We start from the raw sequence: 20,403 nt of genomic DNA, 5'->3' as shown, positions 1-20,403 counted from the left end.
CCACAGAGAAGAGAATTGGACCATGGTTGTGCAGGTAAGCAAGCATCAATAAAAAGCGCTTCAGAACATTTACATGGTCCTGGTGCAAAATGGCAGATGGCAGATAAGGTCTCAGAAAGGATCCTTACTCAACCAGCTTCCAAGGCATGACTGGAGCTGGGGCTTTTCCCAATGGATGGGTCTGAACTGATTTAGCATCAGTCCTTAAGGTCGTATGACATGGGACCTCTGCCCCAGGATGCATGGCCAAGCCTTCCTGGGGGTCTGGTACATCTCAACCCACCACACAGATAGGTACAAAGCAAAACGAAGCTTTGCATGGGCAACCGATCATGAGGATGGCTGGAAGCAAGCAAGTTGTCAAGGGTGGTTCAGGCACATTAGGAGGTGCAGCACTTTGCATTAATTCAAAGCAGGTAACTCACAGAAAGCAGAGGCAGTCATACCTGGGATGGCTGTGGGCTGGGCTGAGGTCCTGAACACAAAATGAGCCGCCTTGGACTTCCCCTGCTGGTTTTCAGCCACCACGAAGACCTCATATTCGGCATTCCAGTCCAGGGACTTGAGCATGACGTGGTCACTGCCAGACGGGAGCCTGATCTCTGGTTTCCAATCAGAGGAGAGTTTCTGGGAGAAACCAGCAAGCAGGAGAGGAAACACCAGAAAACTTTAGAGGAAAACACTGGTAAGGCCAGCGGGCAGGAAGAACGGAGGGAAGGCAATAACTATGGTGAATGAAAATGCAAACCAATGATAGGACTTGGTCTTGACCGGCCTGATAAACCTTAAGGATCACACAGGTCAGGAGGTCAAACACTGAGGTATCTCAATACAAACAGTTGCCAATGTGGCACGGGTCCAGCCCTGCAATGTCCCATTGCCTCGGGGGCATGCGGGACTCACTCTGATATGCAGACACATATGCAACCTTGTTTCTTGTCCTGTCTCAGAATGTCACTCACATTCAGGTGTGCAATTCATCTCCCCGACACAACACTGCAGAATTCTATTAAAGGTGAAAACTATCATTTATGGAGCACCTGCAAGGTGTAAAGGCTTTCCACTCGTTTTCTCATTGTATCCCTCCAATATGCCTGTGTGTGTGTGTGTGTTTGTCAGTTCTGTACGAAACCTGGGGATAGGGAAGTGAAGGAGAGTTGGAGTGACTTCCCAAAGCTACACTGGAAGTTGCACTTAAGGCCAAGTGCTTCTGGACCCAGAGCTGTGATTGTCCCTTTTCATTGCAGGGAGCTTAACAAATATCTGTGGAGCTGAATTGCACCTTCTATTCCATGCCATGTAACCTGGTCTCTACAGTGGTAGTGCAGGGATCTCAGGCATAAGTTCTGTTGTGAGGGCCAATGTGTGGTGTCTTGTGGGGTGCTCAGGATGTCCAGGAGCATGTTTCTCAGCAAAGCACTGCCTGGGCATCGAAAATTCTTTCTAATTCTATCCTAAACATTAGCACAGCAGTTCGTTCTGGGAGGGAGTTTAGAAAGCCACAGTTAGATGACCACTTCCTTAACATACATTTGTGGAAGGAGGTTAAAAACTTCCTGAGAAGTTGTCACCTAATTGTTTTTAATAATATTTTTAAAAAAGATTTATTTATTTATGCATACAAGAGCTGGGGTACAGGCCAGAGGTGCGTGGGGGATGAGAGGATTCACTAAAGACAGAGTGGGGAACAGAAGAGGCAGATCGACTGAAATACACTGCTGAGGGGAGCAGCAGGTGAGACAGGAGAGGTCTGCCGAGCCATGTGCGTAGCTTCCTGGCTGGCTGAGAATCAAACTCGTGCTACAGTGGCTGCTGATAGCTTTACAGGTTGTTTCTTAACCCCCTGCGCCACCAGGGAGGCCCTAAGTTGTCACCTAGTTTCATGATTCCACCCTTCCTTCTCTCTGTCTGACCTATTCATAAATGATATATGTAGGATACACAGGAAGCCTTGACAAATGTTTACTGAAGGTTGAACTGCATCTCTGAATGCAGAACACGCCAGCAATGTCACCTGGAAGGGGGTTAACCTGTGGCTGAGGCTGGAGGTTGTGAGCTTATAGCACAGCCAGATACAATGACCTGTGTCAGGCAAAGACATGCCTTTGGGAAGGTGACAGTGCTCGTGTCCTGGACTGTGACTGTCTTGGGGACATCCAGGGAAGGGCAATGCTGATTTCCTTAGAGTCTGTCCAGGAAACTGGCTGGACTGGGCCATTCTGTGGCCTGTTTTGACTGAAAACTAAGAAATCCAGCCAACTTTTTCACTGATAGGCTTGTTTCCATGGCAAACATCATTATGAAAGAGACAACCAGAATATAAGCAAATATTTACTAAAGCAAACATTACGTTATTTAATATATGCTAATAATATTTAGCAAAGCTTGTGAAGTGGAAGGGAGAGGAAGGTTCAGGTTATTGAAATCGAACACAACTCAGAGTTTTGCTCCATTTCTTTTGGACGCAGACTTGCCTGTCACAGCCACAGTGGCCCCTTTGGGCCTGAAAACCCTGACTAGATCCCATGAGTCCCCAAAAGACAGAGAGCAATCAGACTCTGTCCTCCCTGGCAGGCTTCACATGTTGCAACAAAGTGGGTGTCAGCGGGGGTGAAAACTACTCACCGCTCTGTACTTGACCAGGTAGTGTCTGATGGGGGAGCCACCATCATCCTGCTTGATCAAGTTCACCTTTATCGAGTTTCCATCCTCTCCCATCTGTCCTTCGAGCTTAGGTGCGCTGGGTTCCCCTGAAACAGTCAGTTAATTTACATGACGTTTTTGTCCGCAAAACCAAGATCCAGTCCATCGGAATGGGAGACAGTGCTGGGGTGGGATTGGACTCTTGTTTTCTCAGAAATTCAAATGGTCAAAAAGCAAAAACCAGAAAACTCTGAATTCCAGTTAGATGTCTTAGACTTAGCCCAAACTGGCAGTGCTTTGGGGGAATGTTCTGGGAAATATGCTTCCTATTACAGCATGGTCTTTTTAACTATTTTAGAAATAAGTTCCTCCCCTCCCCCCAGCTCTCCGCAACATCTGCCCTTTCTTCTAGCTACTCTTACATCTACAGAGTTAACTTTTATGAAATCGATGCATTTTGAGGAGCAGTTTGAAATATGGGAAAATGTAAACATTTAAGGAGAAAACTTACACCCATGACATACAATTTCAAAGCAGCAGTTTCTTCCCTGTATGATTTGTCCCAGGGGTCTGATCCCTAAAGGGGGTGGAATGATGCTGCATTCTTGTGACCAGCTTTTCATGATTTAAAGGTTATTACTTAAATTCATTTAAGAAGCACGTTTCCAATTGTGATTAAATATAAGCAATTTTCCTCTAAGTATCCTGCATTTAGGGCTCAACTGCCTGCTTGACTGTCCCTGGCTCCTGGCAGGAAAGTGACACTCAGTAGTCTTTTTCTTAATTTACTTCAAGAGAAACTATTTCATTAGTATATGCTGAAAGCAATGAGGTGAGCGAACACCTGATAGGAAGAGTTACAATGAAGATGTAACACACTTGGGGATCTTGCACTTCCTCTGGGAACCATCTCTGTATCTATTTCTTGACCTCAGACAGAATATCTGGGGAGTCTATGAAACAGTTACCCTTTGGGTGGGTCACCCTGGCTTGTATCTGGAAGACAGAACCACATATGCTATGGCAGAGCTAGGAAAGGCTTGTCACCAGGTTTTGGTTCTAACCACCCAGCCAGCCTAGTCCACCCTCCTCATTTAGCTAGATGATTTGGTATTTTTTGGGAGGTCTGGGAACCCCTCAAAAATTTTTTATATCAATTAATAATGGTAATAAAGTTCCCGAATTCAAAGATAACCTACCAAACCATATCAAATAGGAATGTTCTACTTTTGAATAGTGGGGGAAACCTGTATTGTGGGAACCTACAACCTGTATTGTAGAAGCGACCTGCTCCTCCCTTTGTGGCAGGGAGGAACCAGAAAGAGAAAGTGAATGGAGAACCCTCTACTCAGCCTGAGCCTGCAGCACACACAACACTGGGGACTTGTTAGAAATGCAGGGTGATCTGGCTACACATTTAGGTTAGAGAAGTAACTGTAATCGGGACACATAAACATTGCAGCAGGGGGAAGGCATAACTACAATGTCTGAGAGATAAAGTATTTAGGAAAAATTGTGCTTCTTATTTATATTCTTCAACAGTAATCAAGGAAAAAGAAAAATAAGAATAAAAGATGAATGGGTTGCAGGCAAAGACTTGTCCTGTTTCTAAACCACTATCTAGCCACTGGTCTCAACTATTTAGTGGAAAATATTTAGAAATTTCTTTTAGAGAATGTCAGGTACACATGCTTTTACAATTCTTTTGGAAAAGAACTTGAATTGTTCTAAGGTTTAGACAATTATTCAGTTATGCCTTTTATTTTTGTGTCTTTATTGTGATCAATATCCCTGCTAAAAAGAAACTCAAAGTGGAGTTTCTATTTGAGAATAGCACAGGAGATCTCTGCAGATTCGCTCATGTTGAACAAATGAGGTAGGAGATGCAGAAATTTAAATTCTATTTTCTGACTAACTTAGGGCGACCAAACGCATCCTGATTAGCCTGGAACTTTCCAGGAGTTAGCCCTGCAACTAGTGCATTCTGGGAAATCCCTTGGTCCCAGGCCAGCCAGGATGCCTGGTGACCCGCGACTGAATGGAGATGGATATGAACATCACTGTAATGCTCCGTGTTCAGAATCACAAAGCTGACTCTGTGGGGAATAGTCTGTTTGCCTTAAGAAGGAGGGAATTTTCATCAGGGGTGCCAGCAGTCCTTCTAACACACCCGTGCAGCAAGAAGCCAGTCTTTCCCAAGGCCTCCTGGCAAGGAATAGAGATGGATCTGCTGGGGCTGCTCTCTGTACCCTCCTTAGGCGTCCTCCAGATTTGAGCAGCGTGGGATTCCAAAGCTGAATCAATAACCGCCAAACACTGAACTCTGCTCTGGGGGGAGTCCCTATGGAGAAGACCCTCTTGACATTTGTGACAATCCCTATAAAACTGAATGCTAAGGAGGACCTGTGGATCTGTAGCTTTGCCTGGGCCACAGGCTCAGCCTCCATGTTTGCTAACTCTCAGGGCTGAACCAGATGTTACTGTAGGAACAGATGTGCTCCAGGGCTCCTTAGTACGTGGCAGCACCAGAACACAGGACAACCGTGGTGCTAGGATGCACCATTAAGATCTTGATTATTTTCATGGTAATTCAAAGAAACACAAAATATAGGATGTTCAGCCAGTTTTACAGTTTTTTAAAAAATCATCTCAAACAAGTCCTATCTTTGAAAAGAGATGCCAAGTCTTTTCAAAGACCTGAGGACAAAAATCCCTCCAGTAGAGCCCTGCAGAAACCACAGCCCTGATGAAGTTCCTCTCCTACCTGTGGGTTTTTTCCTGAGAAAACTGTAATTGGACTGCACCACCGTCAGAACATAGTTCTAACATTCACCAAAGTTAGAACACTATAATTTACTACCACTTTATCTGACTGACTGCCATGTTACTCTGATATGTATCATTTTCTCATGGAATTTCGAACATTTTACATCATATAATACTCAGGTGTAACATTTAGACTGTCTTACGTCTGAGGTATTTAAAAAATAGATATTGAATACCTACTAGGGTTTGGGTTGTCTATTAGGTATTGAAGTTTCGAAGACGAAGATGAATGTTTGCTAAGTGGAAACATCCTAATGATCAATTCTTTAAAAAACAACAACAAAAAAATGGTAGGGTCCTTGTACAGAACATAACTCTTTCTAAGAGTGTATTTCCATTGAAAGGCCGAGGTCAGCCAACACAGACATTCTGACCCATTTCGGGGCCATCTATAATATATTACTTGCTGTAAATACATAAAGGTGTGGGAAAAGTACTGTTTGTTTAATCAATTGTCTTATTCGCTTTCAAATGTTTACTATTGGCCAATTTTTTTTAAAGCTTAAAATGGGTGAAGAAGCTATTTGTGCAAAGAATCTTCCAGCCATACCTGACAAGACAGGAGCTGATGCTGAAGAAATGGGTGGGCATTTAGGGGGCCGTCGCTTTATCGACCCTTTTAGGAGAGCAGATTATTTAGAGGGTCCCAAGGCGCACTGTGTCTGAAATGGCTGCTCTGATTGAAATCATTACAGGTAATTTCAGCAAAACCAATATTGTAATTATTTGTAAAGGTTGGTTTGCAATTCAGCTGCAATCTGCAGGTTGCTTCAAGAAAACCCTTGGGGTTAATTACTCCCTCTCAGTTTAGCTGCAGCCATGAGGCACATTTTTACCCCCAAATATTTTATGTAAAGACTAACACAGCTGTATCTTAAAAACAAACTTTGCTAATAACAAATATGAAATCTCAGACACTGCTGGTGTTTTCTAGAAAAATGTAAATCAAGTATGCAAGGAATAAAAATGTATCATAGAGACACATTACAGGCAGGTCCTAAGAATTTCCCTTAAAGATGGTAGCTGATCTCTCTCTCTCTCTCTATGTGTGTGTGTATATATATATATACAGATTTGATTTGGTGTGTGTGTGTGTGTGTATATATATATATATATATATATATATAGTATATATACTGTGTGCGTGTGTGTATGTGTGTGTGTGTATATATATATAAAAGCCTTGGATTCAGAAAACTACTGCGGGATATCTGAAATCCACAATAAGATTATACCAAATCCAGGGTGTTTGGATAGTATCTGTGAATCGTGGAAGGGAAACAATATTCTAATTCTCACTCAAAAAGATCGAACTAAGATCTGTACTTTCTGCAAAAAATGCTGAGGTGCCAACAGGCATCTCTGTGAAAAGCCTGACCTGGGTTCTAGCCCCATTCCATTGCTTTCTCTGCCACAGACATCTGCACAGTTTCAGGTGTCTGCAGATAAACCAGTGACAGATGTAGAGGCCGCACTAGAATCTTTTACTATCAAGTGGAATTGTCAGGCATTAAAAATACTGTTGCTTTGTTTATTCTAACTCCCATTCCCTTATGTTGATTATTTTTTACAAGCAATTTGAAACCTGTGTACCCCTTTTTGTTGTTTGCTTTTAAAGTTCCAACGTGTATGACTGAGCTGTTCAACTATGAAGCTTATTTGATTTTTCCAAATCAGGAATGTTCACAATTACAAGAAGCTAGAAATTTGACTGACCCATAGGGGATTTGCAAACTACCTAAGGGAATCAAGGTTTAGAGTTATTAGCCCATTGATTCTCCTTCCTGAAAACAGAGCTCTGTGCCCTAGGTGCAAACAAACATAGCAAATGTGACCTATGCTGCATGACGTCTCGACCTCACAATCTCCCCCATGCCTCCTTTGCAATTTACTGGTTATTCTAGGGGTTCAGAGGTAGCCTCCTGACTACCCAAAGGGCAGGCAATAGTGCACAATGGACATCGATTTGTCTCATACATTGCTCCCCTAATTCAAGTGTTGGGGTAGTGTTCATTTCCTTTTGAGCTCTTCTTTTAATTGCTAGTGCCACCCGATGCTTTGTCATTTTTTTTGCCATCTCTGGCTCCAGGGAATACTGGGGTACAGAACAAGCGGATATGGGCATGGCCAGTTCCCAGCTCTTACAGAGAAAGCCTATTAAGCTCTTTGTGGCCAAGCTCACAGAGCTATGTACTCCATAAATTCCTCCCAGCTTCATTTTTCTCCAGAATTATGGATGTGTGTGTTTGGGGGTGGGCTGGGAGGCAAATGCCAGCACAGAGTACAAATTAAACATCAACTAATGAATTCTGACAGACCGAACCACAGAAATACCAATTCCCTTCTCGTGGGTGTCATGAAAACACCAACAGATTAATTGATCAATTATCTGTGTTTCATCATCCTAAAAAGAAAATATGACCACAAAGGTATGGCTTGTGGTTATGGGGCTGATCCAGGCCGAGGAAGTTGGGACAGAAATAACTGCTATCACCAGCAATTAACTCGGCTCCTGCCTCCGAGGCCACAAGGGGTGTGTGTGCATATCTTGAACACTATTTCATGAGCGCTGGATTCATCAGAAAGAGGGATGAGGCTCCAAGGAAGTTCCAGACCTCATACTGCTAAGCCCTTGGAAAACGGGCACTTTGCAAAGACCCCGTCCCTGCCCACAGGATTCAGGCTGATACACGTCACTGTCTTTCTCTTCGGCCCCTTCAAACTAGCTCTCTGTCCTGGTGACCGCCAGGGCGGGGAATCCTTAGGAATAAAGGCAATTAGAGAGGAGCCCCGGGTGAAAAGTCTTATGTTGACCTGCCAGAGACCATGGCAATCCAGACACACAGCTGTAAAAAAATAAAGGAGGGAGTGGGGGGGGGGTGGTGGTTAGTGATGTTTTCAATCTAAGAAGGAAGAGTGGGTGTTAAAGAGTTTTAGTTCATCAGAAATCGGCATTTCCTAGCACCAGTGTCAGTAGCTAAAGAAAAAAAAGGTCATTATGGATTGGAGAGGGATGCATGCTCAGACATGCAGCACATTGACAGAGGGGGTGCAGGGGCCTTCTCATCACACATGTGCTGGAGGGGGAGTCCCATTTACACAGAGTCCTCAGAAGTGGATAGAGTCCTGGAGGGAACAGGCTCTGCAGTGTCCTGGTGCCATGCTATTAGCAATAAGCTTTGGCACTGGGGCATTTTATTGATTTATACTTTACATCATTGTTCATTTTTAAACAATGTTTGCTTGCCCCCTCCTCAGGTGTAGTCCCCATAGAATTTCCTTCCCCAATGCATCCGTGCACCATCACCCAGTCCCCTCTGCTCCTCCCTCCCTCCCTCTGATCCCTCTCCCACCTCCTCCTCTGCAGGATGTCTCTGGTTTATAATTGTCTGTTTTTGTTTTCTTGTGTTTTGTGTTTTTATTATTTTTTACACTGATGTCTTACTTGGTTCCCCTATATTCCTCCTATAAGTGAAACCATCTAATATTTTTCTCTTTCTTTCTGACTTATTTCACTGACCCTAATTCCTTCTAGCTCCATCCATGTTGCTGCGAATAGCATGAGTTTATCTTTTTTGATTGCTGAGTAATATTCCATTGTGTATATATACCACATCTTCCTGATCCAGTCATCTATTTTGGGGCATTCTAGCAAACCCGCTCTGGGCTTGAGCATTGGGACAGGGACAGGGACCTGAGCATTGCTGTCAGGAAGCACTATGGGAAAGCTCTGTAGGTTCAGGAGCCAAATGACCATGCGGCAAGGCATTCAAGGCCTGTTTTCAACATGCCCCCACCTCCTCTGATTCAGTTACCACTAACTGAATGGGAGGCAGGGAGCATTCAGGGGAGCTGACAATTTGGAGGAGGGCAGAGGTGCATAGGGCATGTTGGGTTTTATCTTTTGTGGAGCATACAGCCCATTGTCAGGAGAAGCACTACCCGCTCATTTAAATAAATCTTCCTCATTTAGATCCAGCTCCTCTTAAGTCCTACCAAGGCTTAGAGAAAAAACTTAGTAACTGTCCATAACCAAGCTTTATTTCTTTCCCCTAGAATTTTATTTATTCTAACCTCTCCATTCCCTTAGATTTCATTATTAAGGCCATTTCCTGCTGCTGGCTGCTTATCTAAATAACCTGCCCTCTGCCTGTCCCTTTGCAAATGGCAGGAGAGGACCGGTTGCAGACAGGACTTGGGTGATGAGGGGTAATCACGCTTTGGAATGTCATTGGGGTTGGTGAATTTTTACAACTGGCCACATTTTTTTTCACTGGTAGCCAAGACCACTGTTAAGGTCTGTTTCTAGGGCCATTGCAGGAAACACTTTCAAACATTTCTTGCCTGCTTACAATGCCTGGCATAGGTGTCTCTTCAGAGGTGTGAATTAGTTTCTACCTTGTTAACACTGTGCTTTGGTGCATTCTGAATTCCAGCATTGCATAGAAATGGACAAACTTGTTTTTAAAAAGAAATGAATGAGTTTCAATCCAACATCTGCTCACAGTTAAGACTTCAGGGACAAGGCCCAGGCCTTTCCCCAGAGCAGCAGTCTCTGAGCAATGACTTCTGGTCTGAAAAGAGCCTGGTCCCTTTAAGGAGATGATGAAACTGAATTTTGCAGGGACTTGGAAATTAGAAAATCTTAGCCCCTCCATCTTCTCTGCCCTGAGACAGATTAAGAACATATTTTTAAAAGGCAGGTCCCCTCCCTTGGGGCCATTCCTACTTTGTTCCACCTAGGTAAATACCAAACATCTCCTTTTGGGAAGTGAGGAGGGTCCCCATCCCTTCTCCAGGAGTCTGGTTGTAAATGGGACTACCTTGGGGCACGGTGATCATGCCCACAAAGCTTCCATGCTCAGAGGTGGCCAGTGTGGAGGGTGAGCAAGAGTGAATGGCACAGGCCCACACACGGGGAATACGAAACAAAAGGACAGACCAGGAACAAAGAACATGCGAGACAGCGGAGGACGGTTTTGTTCCTGTGGATGTCGCCCAGTCAGTTCTCAGAGAAGTGGGGTCAAATGGGGGACCTCTTGCATGCACGGGCACCCTGGGCAGTTACCGGTGTTAGTTTAGCTTTCGCGATCGATGCAGCCCGTCTGTGTCTCAGGCTGTGATTTGAAGTAAACATTTTCAGTTAGAGGAGAAAGGAAAGCACAGGACTCCCAGGGCAGGTTTTGAATTAGTGTTTGATTTTACTGGGGGAAGCTGTGAGCAGAGGCTTCCTTTTCTCTTTGTGTACGTGAGACCTGTTTTCACAAGGTTGTGACAGTCATAATATTAACTAATTATTTCATTACCGCTATGCACTTCATTAAGCTATATAATTTTATTTCTTTACTGTCAGGGTCAATCATGGGGTTCCTGATTGCATGGAGATTTGCAGTCATGGGGGTTGCAAAGGGACTTATGCTTTGATTTTTTTCCCCCTGTGCCTAGGGGGAGGGTCACTTTTGAAAAGTGACACTGCAGCAATTACAGCCAAACTGCTCTAATTCCAAATTCTTAAATCTGTGACTTCAGGAAGTCCTCAGGGTGCATGGATTTGATGGAGCACTCGCAATGGTTTTAGGCAAAGCCAACTTTTCCAATTGATACACTTCTCCTGGAGTGTCGCAATGGTGTAAACAGGCTTTCATAGAAATGTGACTCATTTTAGAGCAACTGTGGTTTTTAGACCTACTGGATAAAGTTAAACAACAATAACAATGCTATAAAGCTAATTTACAAAACTGCTTTCTGGAAATCATTTTTATGAACTAGCTGGTCAAAATCCAAGTTTGCAAAACTGTGCTGTGGCTAAAGTGGTCTGATTACAGATAGCAGTTAATGTGGCCACATTGCTTGAAGCAAAATATTAAACCAAAGGCTGCCATGGTATCAAATTGGTATGTCAAGGTGGCACAGAATGATGGATTTTGGAGGAGAATTTAGAACAAGAGGACCTCTCTCAAATGGCTTCACTTAGGAAATCTGAGACAGGAAGAGATGAGTGGGACCAGGCTGTGGTCCCAGATTTATTTCACTAATCAGAACAAAGAGTTTTACCTTCTGTTCACCAGCGCGGACGACATCACCAGCACCATGCAAGCCACATGACAAAGTCACATGATACGCACGCACATGATTGGTTGAAAGGAAAGTGGAGGAGGTCACATGGAAAATACAAAAAAATTAAAAACTGATGTAAACAATGGGCAGGGAGAAAAATCAACAACAAAATCACAGACTAAATAAAAGGAGAAATCAAATTAAATTAGCAGCATATATAGGAAACATTGGTGGGACAGTAAAACTGCCCAGGAATAGAAGAATAATAAATCATAAAGAGCATTTGGTTAACAACACCAATAAGCATTAGATACAGCTGCACACTGCACGTTAACACATCAAGGAGCGTGTAAACTCATTCGCAAATGGGGAAGTGTCTCTGTCAGGACCCGGATGTCAAAGTCAATCCAGGAGACTGTTGAAGGAAAATAAAACAGCAAGTTATTATTCACAGATATTCCAGAAATGTCATGGCATCCTTGGGAAACAAGAGCGGCGACACAGAATGTGGGTCATCAAGAAAAGCTCCCAAGGACCTTAAGACATACACTGTGTCCTGCAAGAACAAAATACTGTATTAAGAAAAGTCATTTCAAATTTCTTTTAGTGCAACCAAGAGAAGGCGCATTCCTCAATGAGGTGTGAGGATTCAGACCAGAGAAAGAGGCTCTGGAGATCTGGTCTCACTTCCCCAGCCCTATATCTCATACCTTATGCCCCCATTCTCCTAGAGGCCCCTCTGAGTTATACACATAAAGGAAGTGAGCAGTGCCAGAAAGGAATAGGTTTTCTTCCAGTGGTTTAGACAATGGTTCCAACAATATGAAACAGCAGAAATTGAACCCCTGGCCCGCTGAGCTGAGAGGTTAATAACACAACTGGCATTTGTGCACAGCTATTGTTTTTAGACTTGTGCCTGCACTGGTAAGTCACAAATTTGATTTTACAATGAAAAAAAAGTTTTCTTGGTTGGAGTTTTCACATTTCTTCTGGTCCCATGTTTTGTTTACATTGCAGTTGGTTATCAAATGACTTTGCCTTGTTGAAAGGCACGTAGGGTTTCCCACTTTAACTTCCACAGGCCAAGGGAAGTTTTGGGGAATTGCCAGTTAAGACAAAGAGAAAAGAAGGGCAACAATGGAGCTTGGGGGTATCTGTGTGCCTGAAGCATACCATTGTCTAAAAATAACTTGGAAGAAATGCTTTAGCTAAAGCATGAGTTCCCTTGCCACTGTGAACTGATAGCATGTCTGAAATTGTCTGAAATTACACAGGCTCTGGAACATTCCATCCAAGAGTGCCCTGTAAGCGTTGTATACAGCTGAAAAGTTTTTCCTTTGATGGTATTTATGGTACCTCATTCATCCATAATTATAAATAGATCAAAAAACACAAGCAAAAGTATGGGACATAATTTACTTTCAACTCTATTGAATGACTGACTGAGCATAGGTGGCTTTTGGATGCTTCCAGCCATTCAGCTATTAGTTCCACTGTGGTTCACATGTGCAGCATTTTGCCTTTCTGTTGAAGACTATGTCCTTGGTAAGTGCGGGCTGCCACCAACAGTGACTATCTTTTCTTAATCCCGTTATCCAACGGGACCTACAGTTTGGGCCATCAGTTAAGTGGCTCAAAATAAAAAAGACTCAAATTTTCTTCTTTTTGAATGTTCCTGAGCATTTTAGCTATGAGCAGTGATATCCGATGTTTAAAAACTAAACATTTGTTAGTGGAGAATACCTAATTCCTCCATAAGGAAAAATCCTGTGTTTTACTTCTAGAAGAGACCAGCCTAGAGTAAGACACCCGAGTATGATGGGAGGGGACCAAAAGCATTATGCAGTCGCCTCCTGCTGTGGCCAGCACCCAGCCACCCAGGCTGGGAAGCACAGGAGCACTGCTGTTAGAAAAAGAAAGTTAGTTGCATTCCTTTCCAAATGCAGAAAAAAAAAAAAATCCACCATCATCTGAATTAAATGCATGCAAGCACAGTTCACTGTCAACCATTCTGTGCTGCTGACAAAATGAAACCTCAGGAATTAAAATTCATCACACACACACACACACACACACACACACACACACCCACACGGAGAGAACACCAAGAAAGCATACCCTCAGCTGTGTTCTGCAGGAAAAGAACCGTTTCATGCAAGGTACACAAAGAGACAAAGAGGAAACTCTTTTCTTTTCTGTTCAATTATGCGTGAGGCACCTTGGCCCAGGGAGTGGGAGTGGGAGCTGCACTAGGCATACCCACCTTCTGCCCTTTTGCTTCATCTACCTCTCAGTGGGGTGCATGTCCCTTCTGTGTACTCGGAAATAGAATATCTAAAATTCCCACACAATTGTGGACACACACGTACACACACACCAGCTGACTTCCCAGGGGAGTTAAGACCTCTGCACACAAGCTCCATTTGCGTGGGCATTAGAAAGGCTGGCTGGGAACTTGTCATGGTGAAGCGTAATAGTTACCATGAGGGAAAAGGCCATACAGAGTGGCCCCTGACACTCTCTCCAGGATAATTCCAGAACTTTCCTGTGGATTCTCAGCACGTATACTTGAGAGAGCTGGTTAACCCTTTTGGACCATCATTTTTCTGGCACTGAGGAAGCCTGGGAGGAGAGGGAAGGGTGTTTCTCTCCCTCTGAGCTCTGTGTACCCACTCACTCTGGGAGACAAAGGGGGTACGCTGTCAGAAGCAGGACTGCATTCTCCTTTGCATCACCCTCCTCCTGTCCCCCTCACAGTCACTTTTTCTTTCTTTCCCTTGTTCTCGGTCTTTCAGCTACGTCCGTGTCAGGGTAGGTATGTACTTGCACTGCAGAGGGAAGGAACAGCAAAAACCTGTTCTTTTGTCTCCCCAGCATTTCCTTTGTCCTCTTCTATTTTTAACTTGAGGGTACCTGTGGAAGGGCCTCCTCATGCACAGAGCATTCTTCAAATCATCACCCTAGTTCTTTTGATGATGCGGGTCTGCTCTCTGGGCCAAGCAGCCAGCATGCTTGGGAAACCACACCAGTTTAGGAGCTTCCATGCAGTCACAACTGTTGCTTTTAATACCAGGGAAAACCACGGGCTGTGCGGTGCCCCAGAAGTCAGCTCCACACAAGCAGGATCTGACCGAGCGCAGCTCAGCTTGTACTCACTATCTGGCTCTGTGGTTGGAAGGGCAGGAGGAGGCCAGGTTGCTATGGAAACATGAGGGACAGAAAGGGCACAGAAGGTGAAGGAGAGAATGGAGATAAATTAAGCTCATGAATATGTGTATGTGTGCGTGTGTACAGAGACGTGTATCTTTTATATATGTGTGTTCATATAAATGCAAATATATATATATACAGTAAGGCGTTATGATAAGGAAGATACAGAGATGATGAGGGAGATATCCTCTCCCTTCTTTGATTTACCAATAGAAATACAGACATGATAAAGGGATTATGAGAGATTTTACTGGCAAATTGCTCTCACGCAGCAAGAAATAATCTAACCCGCATTTATTCTGATCCCCCAGCTTCTACATGCTGGGCACTGTGTTTTGTGTTTTTCATATTTAATCTTTAATTTCTAAAAACACATAAAATGTAGATGTAGAATTTATCATTCTGTTTCAAGAGGAGAAATCTGGGGTTTTGGGAGGCTGCTGATGCCTGCGGGCAGTGGGGCTGTGTGTATCAGTGGACACCCTGGGCCTCATTCAGCTGCTGTTTTAACTGCTCTTCCTCCCCACCCCCACAGTTAGGTTGGAAACCCCAAATAGTGGCAGGTCTGGGCCCTTTCTTCTCCCAAGGTCTCAGGAGCACAGAAAGACAGGGCAGTTCATGGAATAAGAAAGCAATTAAGCGAGGCTCAGTCAGGAGGAAAGTTCGAGACCCGCAGAAGCTGTCACTGCGAGGTTCAGAGGAGCTGCTTCCAGGCTCGATAAATACTGTAATGATGGCTAAGTGTTTTGGGAGGGAGGTAGGGGAAAGGGATCTTTCATCCTACTTTATAGAGGAGAAAAACAAGGCTTGCTTGAGAAGGGTTAATGATTTGCCTAAGCTCCTACTGCCAGGCACATTTGCACGCAGACACCATTTATTCTCCCACAAATATTTATAGTGCATGCACGCATTTATGGAAAGAGCAAATGTAGGCCTCATTATCTTAATTTCAATGACTGCATTGATCTATATCAATTAAAATGAAGGGTGAAAATAAAACACCCCAAAGCATGTTTTGGGACCCTGTAAAATAGATATTTTTCTTGGCAAATTCCTTTGGCTTTTTCAAATCTCAGCTTTGGTTCTGCTTACTAAGAATGCCAAGGACAGGGCTGTGGCAACCTGGGGGAGCCTGCTTGCAGGGTCTTCTGTCCAGAGCAAAGCTTTGCACTTGCTTCCGTTTTGAGGTAGTGCAGCCTCCCGGGAATCTGAGAGGCCCTGGCCTATCTCTCTTCTCATTTGCTTCTAAAACCCGATGCTGCTTTTCGCCAACAGAGTTGAATTATCACCTGGTAGAGGAGATAACATTAGGCAGCCCCACTGTGGCTGGTGAAAGCAACCTGCAGAGAGATGGATGAAGAAAATGATACTCACTGTCTGAATGAGACAATGGAACAGGGGTGGAAGAGCTAGCTGGAGCTGCTGAGGAAAGAAAAATGGAGGTGAAAAAAAAGGGGGAAAAAAGATTATGGAGTCATACAGATACTGAAGGAAAAAAATGGAAAAGCCAACCCTGGGGTGTCAGTAGGAGAAGTTACAGCAAGTTAAAGGGCAGAAGAACACCATGCATGTGAACAGGGCGGACACAGAGCAGGGCTCTCTGACTTCAAACCATAGGCCAGTGTGTCTGCCAACCCCTGTGGTTCAGGGGTTCAGGGCCCAGGAACAGCTGCAGAGGCCTCAAACCCTGCTTGATAACAAATAGCCAGTTCACCAGGACCAGCTGTCTCTATAGGATCTGACAGGAGCAAAGGGAACCCGTACCTCAGTTACAGGTGAACAAGGAGAAAAAGGACTTTTCATGTAACATATCTCTACAGGTATTTTATCATATATATTCACCCTCACGGCAATATTTGTAGCAGAACATATTTTTCACTGTCTGACCTCAATATCCAAATGACACAGAATTGACTTTCCTAGGTAATGTTTACTTCGGTCAGTTTAGGGTTACATGGCTTCTCGATCATATACAACCACCCCTGCCCTCCCAAGCCCTCTAGGATGTGATACTCTGGCTGCTGCTGTGTGTGCAGAGAGTAATGCAAATAATGTTGAATGTTATTCTCACTCCCCCAGAGAAAGGGAATGTTGAAGAGTCGAGCTAAACTAGGAATGCTAACCAACGTCTGCATGGAGAATGGTTAGGAACTGTGCGAGCAGGACATTTTGGACACTGAATGGATCTTTAGTTTCTTGTTGGCAAATATTTAGAAGTGCACCCCAAACAAAGTCCCCTTTGAGAGCTAGATGAAAATCTGGGAAAATCTCACTGTATCTCCAACATTGCCTGAACTCATGTTCTGGTCTTCCTTTATAACCTTCCAGATGAGGGGCCTTATTAAACCTGGACAGAGTGGGAAGGAGAGGCCACTACCTCATCACCACCTGTTGATCTGCTTAATTCAGGTCAAAGTCAGCCCCCCACCCCCACTTCTTTCCCTCTCTCTCTCTCTCTTTTTGGTTTGAACTGTTCACATAAATGCCCTTATTATTCTGGCAGAGGGAGAGAGCTTGAACCACAATATATTATAATGCATTTAACTTACACTTGGAATGTGCCATCTAGGGGGCAAAATGTGAAAGCAAAGATCTCACGATGCCTCTTTATACCCTGGAAGAAATCATCTATTTTTGCTTCGTTGTACAGACATAATTAAGAGGTAAACATTCAGACAATGAATTTCTAAAAGTGCGTGGTTCAATCATGGAGGAAAGAGTCATAAAAAATTGTCACATCATTTCTCCAGGCTCTCAGCAGCTCTGATGGGGAAACAGACCCTCCCAAGGCAAACAGGTCACCAGCTTTTCACCTGAGAGAGTCTTCACAACATGCAGACATTCGGCCTAAAAGTCCACGAAACAGGGACATTTCCCCAGCCTGGAGTTGTATTTGTTTGTCTGGAGTCACAGCCTCCTTGTCACTTTCATGCACATGTACAAACCACACACAAAGGGGCCCCCAAACAGGTGCACCATGCTTCCTAATTCTATGGTTCAGTGGTAGGTGTTGTTGCCATGTATGTGGCTTCAACTAGTTTCACCTGCTCACCCTGCTGTAACCCAGCCACACCCCTGACTGAGACCCAAGGAACCAGGACACAGCCCCATTCCTGAGGCTTCTCAATGAGCTCCAAGCGATGAGCTAATGTGAAATGTCCTGGCCTCACCTATGTTCTCCCTGACTCTCTGTCCAGAGTTCCAGCTCCTGCTGATCCTGTACCTGCCTTCCCCTGGGGTTCAGAGCCCACTCGGAGCCTTGTTCCAGTGTCATAGAATCAGGCTTTGCCCCGCACCCCAACATCACAGAAAGGGAATATGCTATTGGGCGAGATGAGGCTGCCAGAATCCAAATCCATCACCCTGGTTCTTGGGCTCTGTGTAAACTAAACTTATGGCTGATTTTGTTGACCTGTTTGGATAACCTTTATGCTTTTATGGAATGGGAATGACAACTCCAAGAAGGTCCTTCCTAAGACTTGTCCTTACTTCCTAGAAGCAGCAAATATGTCCTGTCATGGCAGTGGCCTTCATCCCACTGTCTCCTTTTTCAGGATGGGTCTAGGCCAGGCCCTCAGCTCAGCAAATCTAGGAAGGTTATGAGGGTGCAAGGGAAGACAGCAGTAACCTAGCTATGGTAAGAACAGGAAGTTCTCACATACTCCTGCTCGCGGCACTTCCCACTAGAGCTCTTGGAAAAGGTACAGTCAACTCTAAGTTTGGGCCACTGTCTCCTTATCTAAAAGAAGTTTGCTTTTTAGGACTTTTAACCATATTAGATAATCAAGAACGTGGACTTTCCATGGCACTAGCAATGCCTGTGGCTGTATAACTCATGATCTACTTGGAAGAGAGAGTGGATCCCACCATTTCCAAAGGACTTTTGGAACAAGGGTTCATTATCCATTCAAGTCCATTCTGTGACTTGGGACCAACAAGTACACAACAAGCAACAAGGGCTAGAGGGCTCCCTTTTTTTTTTTTTTAAAAAAAAAATTGAACGTTGACTTATAAAACATGGTATCGACTAGAGAATTTCTCACCTTTATAAGAGTGGAGTTGGCAATGAATATAAACCATCACGGCCTTTGAAGTCCAAGACCAGTTACTCTGATTCAGTCCTCAAACTTGTTACTCATTAGAAATTTAAAAGGAGACCCTGCCCCAGATTTCCTCTTTTTGATATAGCTAAGACAGAATTTTCTCACTGATAAATCCAGAAGAGAGGAAACCCAAAGACTCAGATCAAGGGCCAGGGTAATGACAGTTTAAAGATCCAGGAGGAAGTTGGTCTGAGGCCCAGGGCTGCCTCTTCTGAACTCGTTGGGTATGGCTGGCAGCCCAGAGCAGACATGTCAGTCCTACCTGACATCTCCATCCCCTTCTGACTCCTTCCAGAACTGATTCATTTGGGAACCAACTCTGCTGAGATCGTGGATTTAGCATTGCTCACAATCTCCCAACACCTACACCGAGCTACTTAGTTTCTGCTGTTGCTGCAATATTTCTGAATAAATTTAAAAAAGATAAGCTTCCTTGAGTGCTTTTCAGGAGCTGGGAGACTTTTTTTTTTTAAACAGTGTAAGGCTTTCTGAATACCTTTTCTTCTAAGTCTCTCTGGGTAACACTTCCCTCCACTGTTCCAAGCTCAGTCTAGGAAGAAAGAGCCAAGTCTCAGTGGAAGTGAAGCTTGGAGGCATCTCTGTAGGCCAAGGTCAGACCACAAGTCTGCTCTGCAGCAGCAAGCCAGCTTCTTGTTAGTGTTTTCTTTTTTTTTAATATATTTTTTTAAGATTTATTTATTATTTTTATACAAGAGCTGGGGTACAGGCCAGTGGCAGAGGAGGGTGAGAAGATTCACCAGAGACAGAGTGGGGAACAGAACAGGCAGATTGACTGAAATACACTGCTGAGGGGAGCAGCGGGTGAGACAGGAGAGGTCTGCTGCGCCATGTGGGAATCTCCCTGGCTGGCCGGGATCGAACCCGAGCTGCAGAGGCTGCGGACAGCTTCACAGCACTGCACTCAACCCGCTGCACCACCGGGGAGGCCCGCTTCTTGTTAGCTTTGCTCCTAAGGTCCTCTATTTGTAGCAAACACCTTTAAGGTGAGAATCACCCTGTCTCTGTGTTTGGCAGGTGAGTTTCTAAGCCAGTCTTTACCAAATGTGGAAATGTCCCTTGCAAATAATCTAGTGTGAACAAACAGAGTTGACCAGAACTGGAGATTTAACGCCCCTGCAGCTGCTGCGGGGTATATCTATGACTTGGAACCAAAGTTCACGCTGCTCTTTACAAATGGCAGCTGCTGCCCGGCCTTCCCTACCAGTCCCCCTAGGGCCCTCCAGCTGCCGCCCTGATAGGCAGAGAAGGAAGGGAGCGCTGAGCTCAGGTCTTTTTATCTCCTGAAAGCAAATGTGAAAATCCTTTTCACTCTGCCCCTTTTGCCCCCCAGGGATTCTGAATAGAAGCCTGGTGGGGCTGTGGTCATTTTTCAGGCGTCCTGCTAAGAATAAGGCGGTGCTAGAGCATGTTATTCCGAGATCCCCTGCAGGCTTCCACCAAGTTCCCCGAGTATCATCCATGCCGCAGGGGAATCGCACACACAGAAATTAATAAATAAACAATTTCAAAAGACACAAAAGCTGCATGCTCTAAAACAGGACGA

The 20,403-nt window shown here is 44.4% G+C and overlaps 1 protein-coding gene across 2 annotated transcripts in view; it reads right to left on the bottom strand.

Moving 5' to 3' along the window:
* The window catches only part of NCAM1 (neural cell adhesion molecule 1), a 295,766-nt gene that overhangs the window by 16,194 nt on the left and 259,169 nt on the right, over positions 1–20,403 (bottom strand). For both annotated transcript variants that reach the window (XM_054693102.1, XM_054693103.1), the window contains exons 14-15: positions 2,626–2,750; positions 447–627 (exon numbers count right to left, since the gene is read on the bottom strand). In XM_054693102.1, the coding sequence (XP_054549077.1) occupies positions 447–627; positions 2,626–2,750 (306 nt within the window). The remainder of the gene's footprint in view (positions 1–446; positions 628–2,625; positions 2,751–20,403) is intronic.

This window comes from Talpa occidentalis, unplaced genomic scaffold (genome assembly GCF_014898055.3).
Source record: "Talpa occidentalis isolate TD23 unplaced genomic scaffold, MPIMG_talOcc4v2.1 talOcc4.12, whole genome shotgun sequence".
Taxonomy (NCBI): domain Eukaryota; kingdom Metazoa; phylum Chordata; class Mammalia; order Eulipotyphla; family Talpidae; genus Talpa; species Talpa occidentalis.
Note: the sequence above shows the minus strand (reverse complement) of the source record. Positions and strands in the feature narration are given on the sequence as shown.